The following is a 26,606-nucleotide window of genomic DNA, read 5'->3' as shown; positions in this document are numbered from 1 at the left end:
CAAGATTCAATTTATCCCTGGCCGCTTGTTTCTCTCACGACATCTGGCAACACTGGTTAGGATTTCAGAGGAAACGAAACTTTTACTCAGTCACAGTGTTGCCAGGTCTGCTTATTATAAGCGACTTTGGGCTTGTTTCTCTGTAAAGTTGCTTGCAAGCAACTTTACAGAGAAACAAGAAACAATTTTACAAACAAGCCCAGAAACTGCAACCCACAACTCGTGGGCTGTGTTTTTTTGGGCTTGTTGGGCTGTAAACTAGTTGCTTATTTGGTCTTGTTTCATAATGTTGTTCAAACCAGTGGTTCTCAAACATTTTCATGTAAAGGATCCCCACATTAATATGCAATTGTGATTTGTCCGCGGCCTCCCATCTGAAAATATTGTGTTTTACAAGATTTAAAATAATATTTAAAGAATATTACAAATGTGTCAATTATTTTCTAGATTTGTTTTTGAAAATATTATTTATTTTTTTTGCTATTGTTTTTTTTGCTAGTAATTCTGCTATTTTCAAAACAGCCGACGCATATATAGTTTTTAAATTATTTAATGGTCGCTTCTTTTGGGCTTGTTTTCACAGACAAAGGGAATGAACTCGTTCTCATGCTATTCATCAAAAATGTGTAATGCCCTACCAAACGGAGTAAAGGAGTGTAAAACCCTACTCACTCTCAAAACTGCCCTAAAGATACACCTTCAGCTGAGGCTGCAGTTCGAAAACGGCCCCTGTCCAAGTCTTAACCTACCCCCCCCCCCCCCCCCCCCCCCCCCCTATTTCTTTTTCTGCTCTTGTACATTTTTTTTTACTCTTCATACCAGTAACCTGCAAGCTGATTGTATGACATTCTGTATATAGTAGTGTGTATATCTGTCTGTCTCTTATATGTCACCATGATTTGTGTGCATGGGGATCTCATCTTAAACAAGCTCAGTGCTTAATGAGTCTTCCAGTTTAGTAGACCTCGTATTGTGAATTTGTACTTCCATGTACTGCTGAATTCTCATGTCTTACTAAATAAAGTACATCAATCAAAAACCTGGTTGCTTATTTCTCTCGCACAGTCTGGCAACACTACTCACTCAGTCAGTAGTGTGAGGCTGGGAACGAGACTAATCAATCTCAGTCGTTCTTCACACACATTAGACTAGAGAAGATCAGTCAGTCAGCCATTCAGTCAGTGAAATGTCTGTAGTTGTGGACCAGGATCACTTGTGTTGTTCTATCTGTGTGGACGTGCTGAAGGAGCCTGTGACTCTGCCCTGCGGACACAGTTACTGCTGCAGCTGCATTGAAGGAGCCTGGAACCAGGAGGCTGAGGAGAAGACCCTGTCCAGCTGTCCTCAGTGTAGAGAGACCTTCTGTCCACGTCCTGCTCTGAGGAGGAACCACATGCTGGCTCAGGTGATCATCATGATCATAATGATAGAGAGCTGAATAATAGACAGTGTTGGGGAAGATACTTTGAACTAGTACTTCAACATGTCAGTAGCTTGATCAAGCTACATTTAATAACCTACAAAAAAAGTCACATGCCAGCAGAAATGTGTCTCTTTTTTTTTTAAAGTAAACATCTGTGTTCCTAAAGTAAAGAAAGACTAGAGACTTACATACTGTTACATGACATCTGACCGTAAACATAACATAAAACTGTAATGACACGTATTATTGTCTGAATATCTAATTATTCAGTTAATTCAGTAAATTTTCAGTAGAAAATAAAAACTATAGTCACTTGCATGCATGTTGCATAATGATGCTATACACTACGCTATGCTACGGGCTAATCTTCCAGGACTTCCTCAGAAATCACTAGTCCAGTGGTTCTCAAACCTTTTCATGTCAAGGACCCCCAAATTGACACTTATTAGCCCGCGGACCCCCATTTGAACAGATAAGCCAGGGACCCCCATAAGAGCAGATTTTTACGGCTCTAGCAGTGATTCTCATCCATTTTAATTTCAAGGACCCCCCAGTTTGACATGCATTAGGCTACGGACCCCCATTTAATGGCATTTATATCTCTGGGACCCCAATTCTTTTGGTACAATCAATGTTAATGTAACTCTGAGAGTGTACAAATGGAACCAAATGGACCCTAACGGGTCCATTTGGTTCCATTTGTACACTCTCAGAGTTACAGACCCATAAGGGTCCATTTGGTTCCTATCCATCATTTAGCTGGGGACCCCCTGGAACCCCCTCAAGTACCCCTGGGGGTCCCCGGACCCCACTTTGAGAACCAATGCACTAGTCTGTACTCGACAGCGTCATGTTCAGGAAGTGAACATTGTTCATCAAGCTGCCTCATGCTAAGGAAACAGGAGACAGGCTACTGACCTATGGGCCACATGGCTCATTGGTAGGAAAGAACCGTTTCTTTGTTCCAAATGCCTCTTACTCTCACACTGACTACTTAACCACCACAGCTTTATTGTCACGTCACAGGTGTACAGAAAAAATAAGTGGGTGAAATTAGTTTTTGTGCAAGTTTTGTTACTTCCGTTAAAAAAAAGAAAAGGAAGAATAAGAAGGGGGTGGGGAATCAAAGAAACAAACAAATTATCTACATATTTAAGCATAGTACCTGAGGTAAGATAATAAAGGTGCGTGAGCATAGCAGCAGGTAAACCATGAACCTATAGGGTCAGAATTCCTGTTGGTTTTGTTGTCATCTGTGAGTGAGCTCTCCTCCTTCACTGTTTACTTTCAGGTTTTGGAGAAACTGAGGAATCCAGATGTTCATCAGTCTTGTGTCTCTGCCGCTCCGCTCTACGCCGGCCCTGCGGACGTAGCCTGTGACCTCTGCCCCGGAAGCAGACGCCTCAAAGCCCTGATGTCCTGTCTGGGATGCCAGGTGTCCTACTGTGACACTCACCTCCAGCCTCACTACAGTGTTCCTGCATTTAGGAAGCACAAGCTGGTCCCGGCCACGGCGCGCCTGCACCACAAGATGTGCTCCAGTCATGACAAGCCGATGGAGGTGTTCTGTCGCACGGACCAGCAGTGTATCTGCTACCTGTGTGCCATGGATGAACACAAGGGCCATGACACCGTGTCAGCGGCCGCAGAGAGGAGCCACAGACAGGTACTGTGATAGCCTACCTACACATATACCTTTTGGTATCGGTATCAACAAGCAACGTACATTTTCAATGGAGACATTTCACTTTTCTACTGAAAAGTGTTATAGCATTCGTATAATGTTCTAAAATTGCATTATTGGAATTCCTTGACATGGAGCTGTTGTTTCCCTGTTTGTTTCTCATTGATGTTTATGTTGTCTGTTGAAGTTGAGGAAAGAGTTGATACGTGTATCAGGGTCTTAAGACCACAGTTCCAAACGTTGGTTTTTCTTGCAGAAACAGTTGGGGACGAGTCAGCAAAACCTCCAGCAGAAGATCCAGGAGAGAAAGAAGGAAGCGAAAGAGCTGAGACAGGTCATGGAGACCCTGAAGGTCAGTTCCCATCAGGCTAGTTAGTAGTTCCTGATATTCTGTTACTTACTGTGACTACAGCAGTATTTCCTGATATTCTGTTACTTACTTACTTGCGTGTGTGTGTGTGTGTGTGTGTGTGTGTGTGTGTGTGTGTGTGTGTGTGTGTGTGTGTGTGTGTGTGTGTGTGTGTGTGTGTGTGTGTGTGTGTGTGTGTGTGCGTGTGCGTGCGTGGCAGAGCTCTGCAGAAGCAGCTGTGGAGGCCAGTGAGCAGATGTTCTCAGAGATGAAGGTGTGCGTGGAGAGGAGACACAGCCAGGTTAAAGACATGATCAGACATCAGGAGAAGACAGCTGTGTCCCAGGTTGAGGACGTCCTGACACAGCTGGAGGAGGACATCACACAGCTGGAGAGGACACACGCTGAGCTGGACGAGCTGTCCAACACTGATGACATCGTCCATTTCATTCAGGTTCTGTCCAACACTGATGACATCATGCATTTCATTCAGGTTCTGTCCAACACTGACGACATCATGTATTTCAGGTTTAGGTCTAACCACTTTAAACCTGAATACATTGGCGATTTGAAAAGAGCCGATCTACAAGCTCACAACGTGTCGCCATTCAACGTGTTGTGAGCTTATAGATCTGCTATTTTCAAAACAATATTGACATTTCTTGTGGAATATTTTTGAAACATTTTAATAACACAAACCTTGTGTGAGGGTCCCTGGCACAAAATATTTTCTGATGGGGGTCTGTGGCCAAATACATATTCATTTAATGATCCTTGGTATGAAAAGGTTTGATAAGCATTGATATGTTGGACCCTATCACACCCGTTCAAGTAGTTTACAAGAAGTTTTCTCACATTTAAAGGAGCTACACCATGAATTTAAAAAATAATAATAATATTTGATATCATATTGTTTATGTCCCTCAAACGTTTTTCAAAAGGTTTGAGCCTAAATCAAGCCTCAGATATACTCATTCCAACTGACTTCTCTCTGGCTTATAAAGCACTTTCACCTGCAATACCACATTGTCCTGTTTGGCACGGGGCGCCATTGAGCCAGTTTGTATGCATGTTATGTCCTGGTTCTGTGTGGAAAAAGTAAAAAAAAGAAATAAGAAAAAATGAAAAAAACATTTTTTTTTTTTTTTTTTGGGTTAGAACTGAAAAACGGGAGGAATTGTTCCCAGACGTGACGTAGGGTGGGGGAACAAATCTGACGGACTGTTTTCAGACCAATTTACATAAAAACCACAGATAGCCTATGAAAGCCTGCATGCTCGAAGTCGGGTATTTGTTGGAACAGAAGAGAGGTGGGGGAGACCAAAAACACACAAAAATGAAGAAAAAGTTAAAATTCATGGTGTAGACCCTTTAAGGTGCCCAATGTCTGCTTTTAGCTTCTGTGGTCCTACCACATGGAATGACCTGCATGACCTGTCGTTTTAGAACAATTACACATTGTGGTGACCAAACAGGTCACCACAACGTGTAATTGTTTTTAGAATTTTGAAAAATGCTGTCTTGATTTATATTTTGTAACTTTTGTAACCAATTCCCAGATGTAATGTATTTTTAAACTGTGTGATGTTGTTGAATTGCACTGTATTGTATTACTCGACGACACTGCAAATGAGTTTAATTACTCAGTGTACTTTCGAAAAATAAATAAATCTTGAATGAACAAATGAATATAATTAATATTGATGCTTCTATTAATAATAATAATAATTTGTTCTCTCCAGAGCGTCCAGTGTGGGTCCAGCTCCAGTGGACCTCCAGTCTTACCCAGTGATGTTCTGTTCACTCTGAGCTCCTTCACTCAGCTGAGAGAAGATGTGTCTGCTCTGAGAGACACACTGGACCACGTCCTCACCACACCCTGGACACACACATCACACACAGGTTACACACACACGCACACACACACACACACACACACACACACACACACACACACACACACACACACACACACACACACACACACACACACACACACACACACACACACACACACACACACACACGCACGCGCGCGCGCACACCCACGCACGCACACACACACACACACACACACACACACACACACACACACACACACACACACACACACACACACACACACACACACACACACACACACTTGGTCAGATGAATGGTCAACCAGCCATCATAGTAAACAGTGGATTTGTTTAAAGTCAGAAGACAGTTGATTGATTTGCTGCCAATAGACAACTAACTAGCTATTAGATACACTGATGGATAAACCAACATTACTCTTGGGTAGAGGGTTGGGTTGTGTAGTTACTATGTCATGATGTTACTCCAAGTATTGATGAGATACTGTATCTTCAGTAGTTGCTCTGTTTATTAGAAACTAGACCATACCCGGTCGGCGCAGCGCATCCGTGGGGGGATATGCGCACATGATCTGGCAACCCGGGAGGCAGTTCGTCCCATAGCTGGGCAGGCCCGTAACCATGGCGACAGTGTTTGACACAAAAACGCTAATAAGAAGCTGAGATTTGATGAAATTGAAAAACGGGCTTCACAGTTGCGTTCAGATGGTAATGGTCAATGGCTGTGTGCAAAATCAGAGCAATTGGTCCAGCCAGTGAGGAGAACCGGGTATCTTCACTCACGTACTCACCACCACTACAGAGGTTACTAGAATTATAGTAGGATGTATGTTCAGAAATAATATTACATAATAGTGGATGTACATTGCACAGTGAAACAGCTCTCCAAGTCTCTCTTTTAACACATAAATGAACATAAAGTGGATCATATATCTATATCTGTGTCTGTCCATCTATATCTTTCCCATTGGTGCCTCCCACATTGAAAAGGTGCTTTAGGTCAATGGTTCTCAAATCTTTTCGTGTGTTAATACATTCAAAATGATTCTAAAGTTTCCAAACGTGACGTGCTGTGGTTAAAATGATTGTGATGCTACATTAACTAATTTTGCTGGGGACCCTCCCAGAGGACCCCTAGGAGTCGCCGGACCCCACTTTGAGAACCAATGTTTTAGGTCATTGTTCAGTGTGATGTCTTCTTCATCTGACTTATTTCTTGTGTCTCCAGAGTCTCCAGCTGATGTTTCACACCCAGCAGAGCCTCAGACCAGAGAGGAACTCTTACAATGTGAGTCCATGTTCAGGCTGAGTATTATCTGACAAACCCTCATGAACAGGTTGATGAGAGTTTAATTCATGATATTTTGTCATGTGTTCTCACAGATTCCTGTCCACTGTCATTGGATGAGAACACAATACAAGACAAGCTCTCCATGTCAGAAGAGAACAGGAAGGTGACCAGATGCCCCACACAGCACCCTGATCATCCAAAGAGATTTTTATTTTACCGTCAGGTGTTGTGTAGAGAGAGTCTTACTGAACGTTGTTACTGGGAAATGGAATGGAATGAGCAACAATGGGTTTATATAGCCGTCTGTTATGAAGACATCAACAGACAGGATCGTTTTCAGTCAGGCTTTGGATTCAATACAAAGTCCTGGTGTTTAAGAAGCATACGTGACGACTGCTGGTTCACACACAACAGCATTGATACTAAAGTGACAAAGCCTGCTAGTTCCACCACAGTTGATACTGATGAGTACAAGCATACTGCCACCAGGGTGGGGGTGTACCTGGACCACAAGGCAGGTACTCTGTCCTTCTACAGTGTTTGTGACAACACAATGAGCCTCCTCCATACAGTTCACACCACCTTCACACAACCTCTCTATGCAGGGATAGGGCTTCATGGTCCCAATGATCAAGTAAGCATTTATAATGGTAAAAAGTTGTATGTTGGGACAACTTATGAAAGTAATGTTTCTAAGATTGTAGCTCATACAGCAGAGGTGTGTAAGATATGGTAGACATGTTTAATGACACCTGATCCTCATATTCAGTTGAAAACCTTGCCAATGTTCCAGGGAAAGAGAAGCTCATAGCATATAGGCACTAGGCTACTTGTTGGATAAAGTGGTATGCTAGTTATGCTTGTTTGTTTGTTTGTTAAATTGTTTTCAGATATAAAACAATAAAATAAAGAAAATATGCCAAATATTACATTGATTAAAAAGAGACAAACATTGTGAAAAAAAGCCGATCTACAAGCTCATATTATTATTACTGCCTCGCACTGCGAGAAGTCGTGAGCTTGTAGATCAACTTGTAGATCTGGGGACCCCCCAAAATAATTTGGGGAGCCCCCTCTGGGTCCTGACCCCCAGTTTGGGAACCACTGCTGTAAACTCTTTTTCAATGCTGTGGGATGATAGGAATCACACCTTTAGAGTGTTTCTGTCTGAAGGCTTGCTATAAAGGTTGGTAATGATAAGAGTGTTATTTTCATCTATCTTGATAATATCCATAAAGTTAATTTCCTCCTTCCTGCCCATTAAAGCTGTATAACCACTAATACTCCTCTGTACCAGTAGAGGGTGGTGCTGTGCCACACAGCCACAGCATGCAGCTGTGTGCATTGATGACTTGATTGATTGATTGAATACTTTATTTAGAAGTGTGCAGAAAAAAAACACATGAAAGTACAGTTTAAATACAAGGTCAACTAAATAGGATTAAAAAGCCCATGACAGCCTAATATCTTGTTTCAAATGGGGTCCCCATGTACTCAATTCATAGTGCCATTAAATGACAGACAGATATTACACTACTATGCAGAACATCATATAAACAGTTTACACATTGAAAAATAAGAAAAACAAAATATGTACAGTAAAACGTTTGAGGGAAAAAGGGGGGGCCCGGGGTTAAGTTATGACTTTTACAGGGGCCAGTTTTGCAGCCACCTGAAGGTACTCTTTTAGAGCAGTTTTGGAGGAGAGTAGGGTTTTACTCTCCTTCACTGCTTTTGGTAGGGCATTCCACAACTTACAGGGGACTTGATGACCAATACAAAGAATAATAAGGAAAACGTAGAAAAAGTCTCACTGTATAAGCCAAGGGTCATTCCAACATTTTAAGTGTTTGCTGATCTTAAACATAGTTTAGTTTTCTTTTGACACATCTTATGATCTACTTGTTAACTATGAAACATTATCTAATGATGTCAAACATTAAAGCCTCACTATGTAACTTTTTAATGAATAAAATGTAATTTTGTCCAATCTGTATGGTAGAGTATGTTAATACAATATAATGTATACAATCTGTATGGTAGAGTATGCTAATACAATATAACTTATATGGTTGTTGTGTCAAAGGTCACGTCTCGCCTAGACACAGGATCTGACATGAATTTTGACCTGATGGTCAAGATTACATGTATCCCTGCCCACTTGTTTCTCTCGCGACATCTGGCAACACTGGTTAGGAGGTCAGAGGAAACAAAACTTCAACTCAGTCATTCTTCACAGTGAGAGACTAGAGGTGATCAGTCAGTCAGTCAGTAAAATGTCTGTAGTTGTGGACCAGGATCACTTGTGTTGTTCTATCTGTGTGGACGTGCTGAAGGAGCCTGTGACTCTGCCCTGCGGACACAGTTACTGCTGCAGCTGCATTGAAGGAGCCTGGAACCAGGAGGCTGAGGAGAAGACCCTGTCCAGCTGTCCTCAGTGTAGAGAGACCTTCTGTCCACGTCCTGCTCTGAGGAGGAACCACATGCTGGCTCAGGTGATGATGATAGAGAGCTGAATTAGCCTTGGATCAAGACGGTCAGCGGTCATAATCATATGGCCGTTCAAAATAGTCTTTGCACTTTCGCACTTAGGGTCCGTACATCTACATAAACGTTCAGATTTCAAATATAAAGTGCTGACCCCATGGCCACGGATGTGGCAATTATGTACTGGTGCTCAGAAGGACGCGTATATTCCGTATTGTTAAATAAAAAGCATTTTATTCCAATCGGTGGCCATGACCGCGCATTTTCTACGTATGCTTTCAACTGTGCCTATCGGTTGGGATGTGTATTGCACCCTGACATATTATAAGTGGGTGCAGATGTCGGAATGGAGAGTGAACACCATTATAAGTCTATGAGAAAGTGGGCACCAATCGGATTAAAATGCTTTTTATTGAACAATACGTAATATACGGATACTTTTGAGGGGCCGTACATAGTTGTAACATCTGTGGCCATGGGGTAAGCACTTTATAATTTAAATTTGAACGGTTGTGTAGATGTACGGACCCCATGTGCGAAAGTACAAAGACTATTTTGAAATAAGTCCAAGACTGTCATATAATACATGACAGTCTTGTATCAAGGCTAGAGATGAATAATAACATGACTTTACTGATCACTTGGTTAGAATGTTATCATTAGGGTAAGTAAATGTCAGTGCTTGTCGAACGCATAATCCACATAAAGTAAACTGGCAGTCTGGCACTGGTATAATCTGCAAGTAGGTCCGTTAAATTATTTTGAAATATGTCTGACCATGACTCATTGTGGGCATAGATTGTGAGCCTGTAAAGAAAGAAAGAAAGAAAATAAAAGCCACAATAACCACTTAGTTATTGTGGTTTAAAACTACTTTTGACTTTGAAGATGTAATGCTATGTACTGTTTACACTTAGGAAGAATGTATAGCATCATTTATACTGTAGAAATAAATGAGGATTTCAAAGAAGTCTGAATACTTTTATAAGGCATTGTAAAACAACGTGACCAAAGCTCAAAGGTCAGAGCAGCCACAGTGTTCAGATAACATTCCTATAATCCTGTCACTTTCTACCATTTCTCAGTGTCTTTTCATCATGAACGTGCAATTTAGGCATTTATCAGACACTCTTACCAGCAAGGTAAACTAAACACACACACAGAATGCAGAGAGACAGTGTAGAGCCTCAGTTAAGTAGGATCACAGGTGAACCAAGGTTTTCTTTCCCACAGGCTATCAGCCTAAGCAGGAAACAGTGACTGTTTAACAACCCTCAGCACTTTGCACTTTCACTGATATGTGCCCTGCTTTTATTGTTTTTATTGAGAGGTTTTAGGTTGTCGCTTTTCATTGTAGTGGGGCTTCCGAGCGTACGTTTTTCACATGTACCTAACCAGTGCATCTAAGTGACAATAAAGTGAATCTGAATCTACTTGCAGGTTTTGGAGAAACTGAGGAATCCAGATGTTCATCAGTCTTCTGTCTCTGCCGCTCCGCTCTACGCCGGCCCTGGGGACGTAGCCTGTGACCTTTGCCCCGGAAGCAGACGCCTCAAAGCCCTGATGTCCTGTCTGGGATGCCAGGTGTCCTACTGTGACACTCACCTCCAGCCTCACTACAGTGTTCCTGCATTTAAGAAGCACAAGCTGGTCCCGGCCAAGCCCACGGCCCGCCTGCACCACAAGATGTGCTCCAGTCATGACAAGCCGATGGAGGTGTTCTGTCGCACGGACCAGCAGTGTATCTGCTACCTGTGTGCCATGGATGAACACAAGGGCCATGACACCGTGTCAGCGGCCGCAGAGAGGAGCCACAGACAGGTACTGTAAGACCACAGTCACTTACTGGACAAGATATTAGGTAATGTTTTCATGCATGAGAAGAAGGCAGACTTCCTGGTTAGACGAAGAAGAATCACACATAAAAGAGAGACTAACAGAACCGCCCCTAATGTTGTGACTTTTCTCATGTCCCTGAAAGCTATCAGTCTATAAATACATTTATTATTGTTGTGTCAACTGTTTCTTCACGTTGTGTGTGAATCCAAACCAAACAACGTTCCAAACGTTGCTTTTTCTTGCAGAAACAGTTGGGGACGAGTCAGCAAAACCTCCAGCAGAAGATCCAGGAGAGAAAGAAGGAAGCGAAAGAGCTGAGACAGGTCATGGAGACCCTGAAGGTCAGTTCCCATCAGGGTAGTTAATAGTTCCTGATATTCTGTTACTTACTGTGACTACAGCAGTAGTTCCTGATATTCTATAGAGTACAGTACTGTGACAAATATCACCCTTGAAAAGAAAGGTTTGAGAACCACTGCTATTGTAATTGTATAACAGACACAAAATCCACATACTGGCACATGCGTGTGTGCGTGTGTGTGTGTGTGTGTGTGTGTGTGTGTGTGTGTGTGTGTGTGTGTGTGTGTGTGTGTGTGTGTCAGAGCTCTGCAGAAGCAGCTGTGGAGGCCAGTGAGCAGATGTTCTCAGAGATGAAGGTGTGCGTGGAGAGGAGACACAGCCAGGTTAAAGACATGATCAGACATCAGGAGAAGACAGCTGTGTCCCAGGTTGAGGACGTCCTGACACAGCTGGAGGAGGACATCGCACAGCTGGAGAGGACACACGCTGAGCTGGACGAGCTGTCCAACACTGATGACATCGTCCATTTCATTCAGGTTCTGTCCAACACTGATGACATCATGCATTTCAATAAGGTTCTTTCCAGCACTGATGACATCATGCATTTCAGGTTTAGGTTTAACCACTTTAAACTGGCAATTTGAAAAGAGACGATCTACAAGCTCACAATGGGTCGCCATTCAATGCATTGTGAGCTTTTAGATCTGCTATTTTTTTCTTGAAAAACTAAAAACATTTTTTTTTACATTTTAACAACACAAACCTTGTGTGAGGGTCCCTGGCACTAAATATTTTCTGATGTCTGTGGCCAAATACATATTCATTTAAGGGCTCTTGGTATGAACAGGTTTGAGAAGCACTGATATAATTAATAATATTAATCTGTTCTCTCCAGAGCGTCCAGTGTGGGTCCAGCTCCAGTGGACCTCCAGTCTTACCCAGTGATGTTCTGTCCACTCTGAGCTCCTTCACTCAGCTGAGAGAAGATGTGTCTGCTCTGAGAGACACACTGGACCACGTCCTCACCACACCCTGGACACACACATCACACACAGGTTACACACACACACACACACACACACACACACACACACACACACACACACACACACACACACACACACACACACACGGTCAGATGAATGGTCAACCAGCCATCATAGTAAACAGTGGATTTGTTTTAAGTCAGAAGACAGTTGATTGATTTGCTGCCAATGGACAACTATCTAGCTATTAGATACACTGATGGATAAACCAACATTACTCTTGGGTAGAGGTTGGGTTGTGTAGTTACTATGTCATGATGTTACTCCAAGTATTGATGAGATACTGTATCTTCAGTAGTTGCTCTGTTTATTAGAAATGTATCTTCAAAAATAATATTACATAATAGTAGACGTTCATTGCACAGGGAAACAGCTCTCCAAGTCTCTCTTTTAGCACATAAATGAACACAAAGTGGATCATATATCTATATCTATGTCTGTCCATCTATATCTTTCCCATTGGCCCCTCTGGTGCCTCCCACATTGAAAAGATGCTTTAGAGGTCATTGTTCAGTGTGATGTCTTCTTCATCTGACTTATTTATTGTGTCTCCAGAGTCTCCAGCTGATGTTTCACAGCCAGCAGAGCCTCAGACCAGAGAGGAACTCTTACAATGTGAGTCCATGTTCAGGCTGAGTATAATCTGACAGACTCTCATAAACAGGTTGATGGAGAGTTTAATTCATGATATTTTGTCATGTGTTCTCACAGATTCCTGTCCACTCTCATTGGATGCGAACACAATACAAGACAAGCTCTCCCTGTCAGAGGAGAACAGGAAGGTGACCAGACAAGAAAGTTACTCCCAATACCTTGATCATCCACGGAGATTTACGTGTTACCCTCAGGTGTTGTGTAGAGAGAGTCTGACTGAACGTTGTTACTGGGAAGTACAATGGAGAGTTCGTCAAAGGGTTTATATAGCAGTCTGTTATGAAGACATCAACAGACAGGAGCGTTTTCAGTCAGGCTTTGGATTCAATACAAAGTCCTGGTGTTTAAGATGCATAGATGACGACTGCTGGTTCACACACAACAGCATTGATACTAAAGTGACAAAGCCTGCTAGTTCCACCATAGTTGAAACCCATGTTGTTACTGATGAGTATGAAGAGTACACTGAAGAGTACACGGTTACTGTCACCAGGGTGGGGGTGTACCTGGACCACAAGGCAGGTACTCTGTCCTTCTACAGTGTTTGTGACAACACAATGAGCCTCCTACAGTTCACACCACCTTCACACAACCTCTCTATGCAGGGATAGGGCTTCATGATGTCTCTGGACATAAACAGGCAGAGGTGTGTAAGATATGGTAGACAGGTTTAAAGACACCTGATCCTCATATTCAGTTGAAAACCTTGCCAACGTTCCAGGGAAAGAGAAGCTCATAGCATATAGGCACTACTTGTTGGATAAATTGTTTGTTGATTTATTTTCAGATATAAAACAATAAAAGAAAGAAAATATGACAAATTGTTAAATATTTCATTAAAAAGAGGCAAACAGTGAAAAAAGCCGATCTACAGATCAGCTATTTGCACAACGTTTGCCTCTTTCTTACGTAATATTTGCCAATGTGGCCAATTTGGTATTAAATAGGTCTTTAAAGTAATTAAATTGTAACTTTAGAAATATGCAGATACCCTGTATACACTTATATGCTGCTGTATGTTGGTTTGTTTACTGTTGAGTGAGAAAACAATGTTGAACATTAAGATAATCATCTAGGGACCGCCCAAAATAATTTAGGGACCCCCCCTCCCCCACACTTTGGGAATTACTGCTGTAAGCACTTTTTCAACGCTATGGGACGATAGGAATCATAATAGGCTTGGAATTAAGGTTGGTAATGATGAGTGTTATTTTCATCTATCTTGATAATATCCATAAAGTTGATTTCCTCCTTCCTGCTCATTAAAGCTGTATAACCACTAATACTCCTCTGTACCACTAGAGGGCAACGCCGTGCCACACAGCCACAGCATGCAGCTGTGTGCATTGATGACTGACAGGGGACTTGATGTAACCAATACACCAATTATTTGTTTACTAACATTGAGCCTGGACGCACAGGTGATTGTTTCACGCAATCAATTCCCAACCTGTTTCGGGGTGCACTGGTTTCAGCACACCCCAACCCCCTCTTGTGTGTGTTGGCTAGTGAGACGCGTCCTAACGAGACCTGATATAATGGGTTTCGTTGCGCGCATACTGGCTGCACGCAGCCAGTATGACGTCGTCTGTTAAGGGGTCTATACAAAGATATAATATATATAATAAATAAGGGACAAATAAGTCTCACTGTATAAGGGTCATTCCAACATTTTAAGTATTTGCTGATCTTAAACATATCTTAATTATCATGTAAATCGCTGTACAAACTGAAAAGGTTTAGTGTAGTTTTGACACATCTTCTGATCTACTTGTTAACTATGAAACATCTAATGATGTCAACAACACGGTCTCACTCCGAAAACGTAGCCGGTTGCCTTTTTGTCAGAACCCCGCGACGGAGCCGAATGCCGTCGCTGGACGCCAGCGACGTAATTATGTGCCTTCCACGGTCACTCATAGACATTCATTGAGGTCCAAAGACGACACATTGCGCCGTCACAGGCGGGCCATTGATAATGCATTGGCATTTCAAAACGTGCGCTAAGAAGCTTGTTTGAAATGCACCAGACCACACGCCACCACCCACAAAAACCTGTAAATATTCTGAGTATTTACATACTAGTTTGGTCATTTTTCGATGAGTATTTGTTGAGAACGACACTTTTATTTAACTTTTGTATACCCGTGACGTCACGTCAGATTACTTCCGTATGACTTGATTGACAGTAGTAAAGATCCGATCAAAACTATTTATTTTAATCTAATAGATCTATATAAATGATCTGCTTGTCCACTAATCAATTATTCTGGCACTTAAATGCCTAATGTATGAACAATTCTAGCAATAAATAATTATTTGTAATTTCTTGATTCCTAGCACTCATAAAATCCCGCCTACTGCATCCGGATGTTCACCACGTCCACATACATGAAAACAAACATAACGTTTCCGTATCCGTTCTGAACCGGAAATGTGGTTATAGGCACATTTCACGTTCTGTAAAGGTTCTGGCCTTCTTTTAAAGCTTTTTGAAACAAATAGCAGCAGTCTTTTGCAGTCGCTTAGGAACAAATAGCAGCATTTATTTTTTCTCAAAACGATTTCATGTTTTTTGTAACATTTAGGACGTAAACAATCATATTGAGGGGCAGTTGTGCAGCAAAAACGTCATTACCAGTGTTGCCAGATTTTGTGAGAGAAACAAGCAACCACTGGTCTAGGAAAACAAGCCCAAAAGAAGCAACTATGGGCCACATGACTCATGAGCACTTCAAACATATACGTCAGCTGCTTCAAAATAGTAGATCTACAAGCTCACAACGTGTCGTGATGCGACGCGTTGTGAGCTTGTAGATCTGCTATTTTCAAATTCATTTTTTGGGGAAATTATAATAAGCATACCTGGCAACACTGGTATGCATATGTGCGTCTATGCCTCCCATGATGCATTGCATTGTTTTTCAACTACATCGCGGTAAGTGAAGTCTTGTTACTTTTTCATTTATTTAATAGAAATACATGTTAAATCTGCACCCCCACCACCACTAAATCATAGAACCACAACACAGGGTTGTTGCTAACATGTTAGGGTGTGTACAGTAGCAAGTTGGTTGGTCTGTATAAGTTTAAAACTGTTTTACAGTGGACATATCCCTAAGCTAACAAGCCATAACAAACAAACACAACAACATGAGCTCGGCTATTTGTGTGTGTCCCTCTTCATTTGTGTTTAGTTATGTATTCTATATGCCATGTTTGTTTGCACAACACTAAAGGCAAAACGAAATGTAATCATTGTTTGTGTTTCCCATTCTGAGTGTACAAATGGATGTTTTATTATGAATAGAATACAAAAGGATCCTATTGAGCCATAGTGCTTTCTTGTGGTTTAAATCCTATAGAACTTTACTGTCCTGTACTGCTAATAAAGTATTAAATCAATTAATCAATCAGTACTAGTAGTACAGTCAAATGTTATGCTAAAATATGAACACAATAAGCCCCAGGGGCTTGTTTACATTTTGGTCCATTGTACTCAATTGAACAGTCATATTATATATACCATACAGAGGTGCAATGCAAAACATGTTGGGATAAAGGTCAGTTGAATAAGAGAAGATGGGTGGGGGCGGGGGGCAGAGGATTCAACTATAAAGCTGGTACCAGGAGTTAAATAAAGATTTTTTTAAAACAGGAACTATTTAATCACTTAATTTAAATGTATTATGATGTTAATGTTGTTGTTGTTTGGATATTCGAAAGTAGCTGATCAAAAAGCTCACAAAGCATTGCGATGTGACGTGTTGTGAGCTTATGGATCTATTTCTTAAAACCGATATGTTACATATTAATTTGGGGCGCTTCACATGAAAAGCCAGAACCAGAACCACTGCCATAGTCCATATTCACACGGCGGCCATTTTGGAATTTAACATTGCGTTGCTGTGGCAACTGGGGTGGCATTTCATTGGCAATATGGCCGCTGTGTGGATATGGTCTATAAGGGTCTATTCCAGGGGTCTTCAACAGGGGGTCCTTAGAGCTACTATAGGGGGGTCCGCCAAATCTTTGTGTGATAGGATTTTTTTTTACATTAACCACTTGAACCCTATAATTCCTTTTCTGAGGGGAACATTAGCCGAAAATAGCAGATCTACAAGCTCTCAACGCCTCGCGCTTGAGAGCTTGTAGATCGGCTATTTTTTGGCAAAGAGGCTATATGTATAGAGGGGGAAAAAGCAGACAAAGTAAACCAAAAAAGTTTAATCTGAAACACAATTTTATACAATATAGAGGGGGTCCCTGCTTCATCTCTCTCTCAGCTAGGGGGTCCTTGGCCTGAAAACGTTGAAGACCCCTGTTCTATTCGGTTCTGTACACTCTCAGAGTTTATCTCAGGATTTCAGTGTATGCAGCTATTAAAGGTATCGTGATGTGTTTTTGGGCAAGTATAAGATTCTGTATATCTGGTTTAGGGCTGTTTCTCCTTTTGTTCATTGTAATTCTGAATATGTTGCTTTCTCTTACAGATCCTTCCAACCAAACTCTCCTAAACAAACAAACAAACAAACAAACAACCCAAAAGGCACTTTTAAGAGCCACTCTCTCTCTCTCTCGCACTCTCTCTCTCTCTCTCTCGCCCCCCCCCCCCCCCCCCCCCCCCCACACCTTTCTCTTAGTGTGTGTGTGTGTGTGTGTGTGTGTGTGTGTGTGTGTGTTTACCCTTGTTTGTCTTATCATTGTCTTTGTCTGTTATTTGTTGTTACCCGTCACCATGAGTGATCCAAAAGCCATGGTTACGGAACTTGAAAGGAGTTTAAATGCCGCAAAAGCGGCAGCTGTGGCCAGAAGTCTAAATGCCTTGATTCCTCCAGAGTCACAATGGAGAGCACCACCAACTCCAGCGAAGAAGGCAAAGGCACCTGGACCAACCGTAAGGTGGAAAAAGAGAGACAGCAATAGAAATGTCATCCCTGCCAGGATCAACCAGAAATCAGGGTCAGTATTGTTATACCATTAACTCATTTAGACCTGAGGCCGATTATAAAATCCACTTTAAAATTTCAAAAGCTTTTGCGATCCACCCATCTGACCACTAAACCCGGCAGCCTATCTCAGCTGCCATGTTCAGTGGTCATATGTGTGGATCGCATACATTTTCAGAGCATGTGAAGTGTCCACTTGACTTTGGGCAAGACACTGAACCCCTAACTGCTCCTGATGAGCAGATTGGTGCCTTGCTTTGCCGTCTGTGTTGATGTGTGTGAATGTAATAAACATTGAAAATCACTGTGGATATAACAACATTTAACTTGATAAGGCTTCCTTTAAAAAAGATGTCCTGAGTGCCTTGCCAATGGACAGCTAGACATTTTTTTAAATCAACCTACAGCAATCATTCCTATTTGATTGCATATTCATAGGCGACTGAACTGTCCACGTTATGGTTTGGGAAAAGTCTAATAGTCCTCATGATAATAACCAGGCTGACACTAGTGTTACAGCAAATAGGATAGTGTAGTTATATAGTTAGTTATAGTTTTTACAATTCATGCATTTAGCAGATGCTCTTAATCCAGAGCGACGTGCCATTTTTGGCTGGTTGAAGACCAATCATGCTGCGGCATTCTAGACAATTTGGAAAGGCTTAAGTGCACATGCCAGGCCAGTGAGTAAATGTTGAGGAGAGAGTAAATGTTGATGACAGTGTTTTTTTTTTCCTGTTGTAGCTGGTCCAAGTCGGAAGGCTCATCCAGGTGGTTGTGGTCAGAAACCTGTTCCTCCCAACGATTTTCCTGACACTAATGCTGAGGTCTCCTTTGCTCCAAATGCCGTTGGTGTGTATTTCATTAGTGCAAAGCAATATGTTCATGATATATTCTAATAATCTGTCAATGAGTTTGAATGTTAATTATATGTTTGTATTGCACATTTACCAGAATAAATGTGCAACTAACCTTTTCACAGCCATTATTATACTTTTTATATTGTAAATGTAAAACATAACCTAATGTTGTTTTTCAATATCCCATACTATCTTAACAGAGCGTTTCATACAAGAGCTCCAGCACTCCCTGAGCGTTGCATCGGCTGACATCGAGGAAGCACCAACCCCAGCTCCTCTCCAGGCTTCCTCCGACTGGAGTACGCGGAACCACTCTCTTTTAGAGAGATGGCGGGCAGAGAGACCCTGGCTGATTAACCGCGTTGCAGCGAGGGCACATGTAGGCACACACATGTGCCAACAGTGTGCCATCAGTCCAGCTGCTGTCTGCTGTCATGGCTGTGAACCACGGCCATTCCTGTGTGCCGAATGTGACATCAAAACGCACACAGACACTAGAAACGTGATGCACAACAGGGATGCCATGAATGCAGGGTTCTTCCAGCCTTTGCCTCCAACCACCTGCATTGTAGATGAGGCTCATTGCCGTTGTGGTAAGTTCTTGTTTGTGAGTACACCATATCATATCCTCTCTGACTCATTAATCTCATTACTTTGACCACTAAACAATGCATTTTTTTGTCCTGTCTTACGGTCATGGAATCTTTTTAACCTTTCTCACTCTTCTTTCAGTCTCTTCAAGTGGTTCCAGCAATCGTAATGTTCTATTTCCTATTGGACACAAATGATCTTTTTCAGAGTGCTTTGTACCTGTGCGGATACCTGCAAATATCTGTGGTTGTGCATCGGAGGCATTGAGGGTCAACCCAGGAAAGGCTGTTGCTGTGATCACAATGGATGGTAAGGATTTTTTTTTTTTTTTAAAGCATCTTAAAAATATATTTTTACTTGGTATTTTTACTTACCCACAAGGCTTGTCATAGGTGTATTTATGAAATCAAACGTATGCCTATTGACTAATTTATGCCATGCTAGGTTTTACATTACAGTGTGCGTGTCTTTGATTTTCTAGGGCGATATGATCTCAGCATGCCTGACCTGAGTTGCGAGTCATGCCAAGCCACTTGGACTGCTGGAGTGGACGATCTCATTTGCAGTAACTGCTGGCCTGCTACACTTAATTTCGCAACAGTTTATGCCACAGATATATTTTTCTCATTTGAGAAAATGAAGATGGCTGCACCAGGACTGTCCTGCCAGGCATTTTTAAGAATGCTTGATCAGCGAACTGTTCACTTTGGCCGTGTGAGTATTTAATTTAGTTAGCCAACAGTATATATTTTTTCTTTTTGTCATGTGCATTGAATTTGTTTCTTATTTATTGCCTGCCCATTATAAACTGTTGATATCCTTATTTTGAAATAGACAGGGAAGATCTCAACAGATGCCTTCCAGAAGAGCTACTTTCAGTGGGAAGTTGTACAGTTTGAGCCACATCGCTGTCTCGCCAATATCAGAAGGTAATGATATCAGTGATGTTCTTTAAGATTTTTAATATTACATGTGGCAGTATTTTACGTGTATGAGACAACATTTGTTTTCTTGTCTTTGATTCTTTGTCATTGTAGGCCGTTAAAGGTCTTCAAAGCCAACAGCAGAACCTGGAATCCCTAAAGGTGGAATTAGCAGTGTCAGAGAGCCAGTTGGAGGATTGGGTGAAGGAGTGGGCAGAAGGTGAGGAATTGATTATTGTTAATGCACATATTATTTGCTCACAGCTTTAAAAGTTATAAGTCAAAACTTAAAATCGAACGGGTAACCAGTGAAGACAGCTAAGATGGGGGTGATATGGTCACGTTACCTGGAGTTCACTGACATTGGGTTCCTAATCCTTGTGTCTTATACTGTGGTTTTGTACCCACCTATTTCCTCTCTTCTGCAGCACCAACAACTACTGCTGATGAGCCTGATGCCTTGGCCAATAGGATAGAGATGCTGGTGCTTGGGCTCAAAAGGAGGTCTCAGCGTCTGCATAAAGACACTGACGGAACAAAAGCTCGTGCCAGGATCCTTCGACAGATGAGGAAGGAGAAGGAGATCCTAGCTTCTGTTGTAGAACAGTACAACAGGTTGGTTCCTAGCGCAGAACACCTGAGCATGGAAACCATCATATCTGTTGATACAGCATGGCCATGGCAGCTTCATCACAGTGGTATGTACACTAGTCTGTTGACTGCTTCCAACAAATCTGACCCATAATTCCACATAATATACACACTTGCTTGTTGAGTTTGGGAGAGGCAACTTTGAGTGGTGTGTTTACAAGTGTCTAAGTGGCTAACACTGCTCATTTTCCCTGTGAATCTTTGTCATAAATGCATTCCAGATTCTGTCGATCTCAGAACAAAGAGACGGGCGTTATGACGTCATCATGGCAGGAAGGCGACTCACAGAGGAGAAGAAAATCCTGGTGACTGAGATGGAACATCACTGGAAAAGTCTTTCAGCGTATGACCATGACCTGAAGGAGCTGTCGTGCAGTTTTTCTTCTGGGCCAATGAGTATGTATTTGCAATAAATTATTTTTGTAACAACTGCTATGCATTCCATGTCTATAATTCATTATAAACATACTTCTAATATATTCTAATCTGCGTATAACACTGTATAATTATAATAATAAACACCCACAAAATAATCTTAATGCATTTTAACAGTTATCATAACACAAATAGCATTACATGATGACTTGGGGCTGATGCATATTCCACTTTTAGAGCCGAGTTTAAATCGGTTCGTTTCGGGTGTCACAACATCTCGGCAGCACCCTTCGAACCTCTGAATGACGTTGTTTGGACAGAGCCAAACCGATTTTAACTCTGCTCTAAAAGTGGAGTACGCATCGGCCCTTATAAGGTGACTTAAGGTCAAGTATTATAGGTCTCTATGATCTTGCATAGACAGTTATGACAGTATAATGGATTTTAACAAATATTATAATGCATTATAAGCGTGATTATAAAGCATTACTACTATGAGAATTAAGATGGGATTCTTAGGAAGTGTCATCATACAATGGTTTATGATTGCAGTTATGATTGCTTATAACTGTAACTATAGTTTTAGAAGCTTACTCCAATTAATTTTACATGGCCTTATACGTCATTATACAAATCTCTAATGTGTTATTGTTATTGTTATAAGGCATTATTCATGAGTGCTATACTTACAACTGTATAAGTATGTTTATAACACATTATAGGCATGGGATGCATAGCAAGTGTTACAATATTTCATGAATATAATACATACCACTGATGACTGTTACTAACACAGGTTTTGTCTTGTGTTCTACCCCAAGGCTCACCGTGGAAACTAAGTTTCGAGGGTCTGAAAGGACTGCAGTGCATAATCCTCCGTAAGCAGTGGGAAAACCGAAAAGGGATGATGCTGGCATGGGAACATTACATGCAAGTTGATGAACTGATGCAGAGAACGTCACCTTTTTGGACAACACAGATGATGCTGATGATGATGACAGTGACTCAGACATGTCTGAGGACGAATTGGAATAGGCAACCATTGCAGACCATTTCATTTGGCTCTCCTCTGGTCATGTCTATCTCGCTCTCTCTCAACCACTCCTACCTACAGGCCTTTTTTTACAGCCACACTGGACCACTTTGATGGACTACTTTCCCAATGTTGGATTACCACGATTTGTGTGGATTGTTCCCCTTTGCGGACTACTAAACTGCCCCTGGCAGGTAAATAAAACTTTCTGTCAGGTGGAGTTTGCTTTCAGGTTGCCCGACTGGGGACAGCAGGGCTGTGTTGTGTCAGATGGAGCATGGGGTAGGAGAAGGAGAGAGGAGGCCATTGACTCTGGCCCTCAGCAAGGAACACAATCCAACCATTTATGAAGAACGTATGAGGATGCAGAGAGCACGTCCCCTCTCCGCTGTTTGAGAGCGGACGCCAACGGAATCATCACAATATCTGCCTAAACACCTGAACGTGGCCAGAGCACTCTTTCTTCTGGTCTGTGGAATGTAAAATAAGAGCACTGTTTGCCTATAATGTGCTGTTCTCACTGTTGCTACACTTAAAAATATAAAATGGCAAGTGTGAACCCATAGTCATAGCTATGTATGTATTTTGCTTAAAGATTGAGGTATGACATTTGTTATCGCACAGCCCCAGAAAGTAAAAAATGAACGGTAATCAAAATGTTACGTATCATTCCATAATGACCTTTGGGAAAGTAGAACATGACCTGTCCTTGCCCGACAGGCAAATGCCTCTGACACCTTAGTGTCAACCCCTGAAATAAGATATATATTTCAAGAGCATGATATCATAGTAAACATCCATCTAAACCAGTGATATAGACGGATTTCCGCGCGACGTCATCACAGAGCAGAATGCGCAATCTGCGCATGCCTGGGGGAAAGGCGCGTTCGAAAATACAGCCCTGAGCGGCAGTGAGCGCACTGGCCAATACAAACTAATAGGCGAGTGTGCTCCGGTGCGTAATTTCCAAACGCACCCATAGGCTTACCCCCTCCTCTGCGCGGTCATATCCTCTCAATGTTTACAAACATGAAACCCGTCTATAGAACTGGAGTCCTGTGGGCCAAATGTGTAGTTTTCTTGTGGCCCTGGAACACATTCCATATACCCAAAATATATTTTGGATGGTTGGTTGTACAGGATGACAACGTTTTTTTGCTTTCCGTAACCGTTCACCAAAACTTGTTACATCAGCTTGCATGCTGACCACTGACCAGTGTTTTGTGCTATAGTACAAACGTATGTCGATTGCACAGTGTGTGCTGCAGGTAGGCCACTATATGACCATAATGGACATGGTTACATCCTGACTGCTTCATACATTTACGCATTTGATGTTTGAGAGGATAATGTCTGTGCCAGACCTTTTTAGTGCACAGGCTTAGAATTTGAGAAAATGGGAAGTATGCATTTGAATGTGTTCTGTGTGCGGGTCCCTTTGTGTCTTTGTGAGAACAGTAGCGGGGGCAGGTGAAATGCTTCTGAAGTGTTTGTATGTTTGTATGAATGGGTGAAGTGGTCCCTTTTCCTGTTAATACTTTTAACAGTACAGGCAGTACAGTACGTTTATGCTAATGTAATGACAAAAAAATAAAATAAAAAGGCCCAGGGGCTTCTTTTCCATTGTGCGAATGTGATCTGTGTTTTGCAGGGTACATGTTTGTATATATTGTATACTGTTTATTATTGATGGTACTTCTGGACCATATGAAGGTGTGATTCACACGGAAATGCTGTCTGATATATAGTTCTCTGCACCTTAATAAAAGGCAGTTAAACCTTCCTTGTTATTCCATTGCCTCCTCCTTATATTGGTCCTTCTGGAATGTATTCATCTCTATTGCTGTATCTGACAGTCCTTGTTGTGTATCTGTCATCTTGTAACTGCTGGCTGACTGTGCTGCCTCTGGGCAACTGACGTAATGATGTAACTGATGTAATGTGCCAATAACACTGATTCTGATTAAAAGATAGTTAAAGCTACTTATAGAACACCAGGAAATGCCTTCGTGTATTGTTTGTATTCTATGCAAGTAATACATTTTTCAGTAAATGTCCGTTGAATGTTCTTATGAAGCATTTTGTTCACAGAACATTTTTGTTCATACAAAACCGCAAGTCATGCTTTCATTCCCACTAGCTGAAGGACAAAATGTGTGGACATTCAAGGTGGAGAGTTGGGACATTTCTGGAGCACAATAAACATATTTTATGTGAATCATTGTAGACCAGCCTATTACCACATGATGCCAAAATATTACATTTAAAGGTGATTACTGGCTTTAGCTGGCAGTGGGAATATACTACAACAATACATTCCATGAATCTGTAATAGTACAGTGTAATAGTATAGTAGCACTCATAAGCAGATTATAATGCATTATAACTATGCTTATAAGACAGGGGTCTTATAAAGGGGCCCGGGACCCCTAGTGTGTCCTCAGAGTTACTCCAGGGGGTCCGGCAAATCTTTGTGATAGGATCTTTTTTTTTTACATTAATAACCTGAACCCTAGCATCTCTATTCTTATGAACATTAGCTGAAAATAGCAGATCTACATGCTCACAACGCCTCACGCTGCAAGGCGTTGTGAGCTTGTAGATCGGCTATTTTCGGCAAAGTGGTTTGGTGTCGAGGGCAAAAGAAGCAAATCAAGTACCAAGTATTGAATGTTTAAGTGGTTAAATGTATGAAATGAACCAAAAATATTAATTTACACAGCACTGATGATAGTCAATGAAGCTATCTATGAAATCTATGAAAACGTTTAATCTGCAACACAATTGTATGCAATGTATGGAGGTCCCTGCTTCATCTCTCTCTCAGCTAGGGGGTCCTTGGGATGAAAACGTTGAAGACCCCTGTTATAAGACATTATGCATAGCAAGTGTTACCAAGGTGGGTGTATATGAAAGTAATGAGTATCAGAAAGCTGGCCACATGGGGCCTGGGAATGTCAAAATACAGCTCTGTGTCAAACATGACACCAAGGTTAGTGTAATAGTGTAATAGTGTAGTAGTGTAATAGTGTAATAGACTAATAAAGTAATAGAGGGTATGGGGTGCGTGCTGGCTTAGCGGTCCATGTGCATACCACATAGGCTCTGATGCCTGGCAGCGTGTCGCGGGTTGGAGTCCCGATCCTGGCGGCCTTTGCTGTGTGTCGCCCCCCATCTCTCTCCCCATTTCCTGTCAGCCTATACTGTCCTATCAATAAAGGCATAAAAGCCCAAAAACAAATAATTTTTAAAAAAGTAATAAAGGGTAGGCATCATATGCCACTCATCTACACTGAGTGCCAAAACATAAAGCATCATGAAGCATTGGAGTTTGGAAGAGCTCATTGGGAAACTCCTACTGACGCTGTATTTTGCCACTCAATAGACGTTCATGCATAACTTCCAGGTACAATGATGTCACAAGCATACCCTTGACCTGCACCTTAACCCTTAACCTCAGTAAGACTATGCCTAAACCTTACCATAACCCTAACCTCAGTACAACTAGGCCTGCCAAGGAGCCAATCAAGACACAGGTGAGGCGGGTCTATCCTATAACGTTGATGGGATCCATAATAACACATAGGACTGTGCCTGAAATAACCGATTCACACAAGCTCAAATGAGTAGCATCGGCAACCCGTTGTGATCTTGTAGATCGTCTATTGCCCTTTGAACAATGTTCAAAGGGCACCTGTGATGAGCAGGAACAACCCATAATATTTACAATGAAATATGTTTCTATGTAGGGCAAGGCCTTTCAAATTATGGATTTGCTGTTGACCTATGACAAAGTTTAATGTCCATCTCCTTCCAAGCTATGAGTCTAACAGTCATACATTCTCAGACCATTTCAGAGCCATCCTAGATAAAATCAGTCAAACAGATGTTTCAGGAATTATTTAGTAACCAAATGTGTTTGAGATATTGATGTGTGCCTTACTTACATAGTCATCCATTACAATTAGGAAAACTACATGTTGGAGCTGATACGTAGTTTAGGGTTAGGTTAGGGTTACCTAAGCCTAAGCCTCATTCCCCTGGCTAGCATGATGCAACTCCTTGCAACCAAACGGTTTCATGCAATTACTTGCAACTGCTCGCAACCATTATCCCCAATGGCAGTTCCAAGGAGTTGCATTGGTGTGACATGTCCATAAAACTGTTTAGTTGCAAGGAGTTGCATCGCAAATCATTGGTGTGGTTTGGGCTTTAAAATGACAATCATTTTACCTTTTATCAAAAAGGTCCGAACACCTCTCAGTCTGTTCCTTGTTTGTTTGTGGGCTATG

General features: G+C 41.7%; 2 protein-coding genes across 4 annotated transcripts; both read left to right on the top strand.

Moving 5' to 3' along the window:
* The first annotated feature begins 1,164 nt into the window (after positions 1-1,164).
* LOC311049187 (E3 ubiquitin-protein ligase TRIM47-like) lies at positions 1,165-13,779 on the top strand. Of its 3 annotated transcripts, XM_084062675.1 has the most exons (8): positions 1,165-1,405; positions 2,715-3,089; positions 3,364-3,459; positions 3,677-3,910; positions 5,199-5,358; positions 6,544-6,603; positions 6,699-7,270; positions 7,304-7,895. In XM_084062675.1, exons 1-8 carry the CDS (start codon positions 1,187-1,189, stop codon positions 7,340-7,342), a joined length of 1,755 nt encoding a protein of 584 aa, XP_083918801.1. In that variant the 5' UTR covers positions 1,165-1,186; the 3' UTR covers positions 7,343-7,895. The 3 variants fall into 3 exon arrangements, with proteins under 3 accessions (XP_083918801.1, XP_083918802.1, XP_083918800.1); XM_084062676.1 differs by lacking the exons at positions 6,699-7,270; positions 7,304-7,895 and adding an exon at positions 12,990-13,779; XM_084062674.1 differs by having other exon boundaries at positions 6,699-7,895.
* A 3,836-nt stretch (positions 13,780-17,615) lies between these two features.
* LOC311049215 (uncharacterized protein) lies at positions 17,616-24,290 on the top strand. Its single transcript, XM_084062710.1, has 10 exons — positions 17,616-17,894; positions 18,626-18,733; positions 18,942-19,334; positions 19,540-19,641; positions 19,814-20,046; positions 20,167-20,261; positions 20,370-20,475; positions 20,684-20,953; positions 21,128-21,302; positions 22,103-24,290. Exons 1-7 carry the CDS (start codon positions 17,861-17,863, stop codon positions 20,413-20,415), a joined length of 1,011 nt encoding a protein of 336 aa, XP_083918836.1. The 5' UTR covers positions 17,616-17,860; the 3' UTR covers positions 20,416-20,475; positions 20,684-20,953; positions 21,128-21,302; positions 22,103-24,290.
* Positions 24,291-26,606: the final 2,316 nt, after the last annotated feature.

This window comes from Gymnoscopelus microlampas (assembly GCF_963454915.1).
Source record: "Gymnoscopelus microlampas genome assembly, chromosome: 7".
Classification (NCBI taxonomy): domain Eukaryota; kingdom Metazoa; phylum Chordata; class Actinopteri; order Myctophiformes; family Myctophidae; genus Gymnoscopelus; species Gymnoscopelus microlampas.
Note: the sequence above shows the minus strand (reverse complement) of the source record. Positions and strands in the feature narration are given on the sequence as shown.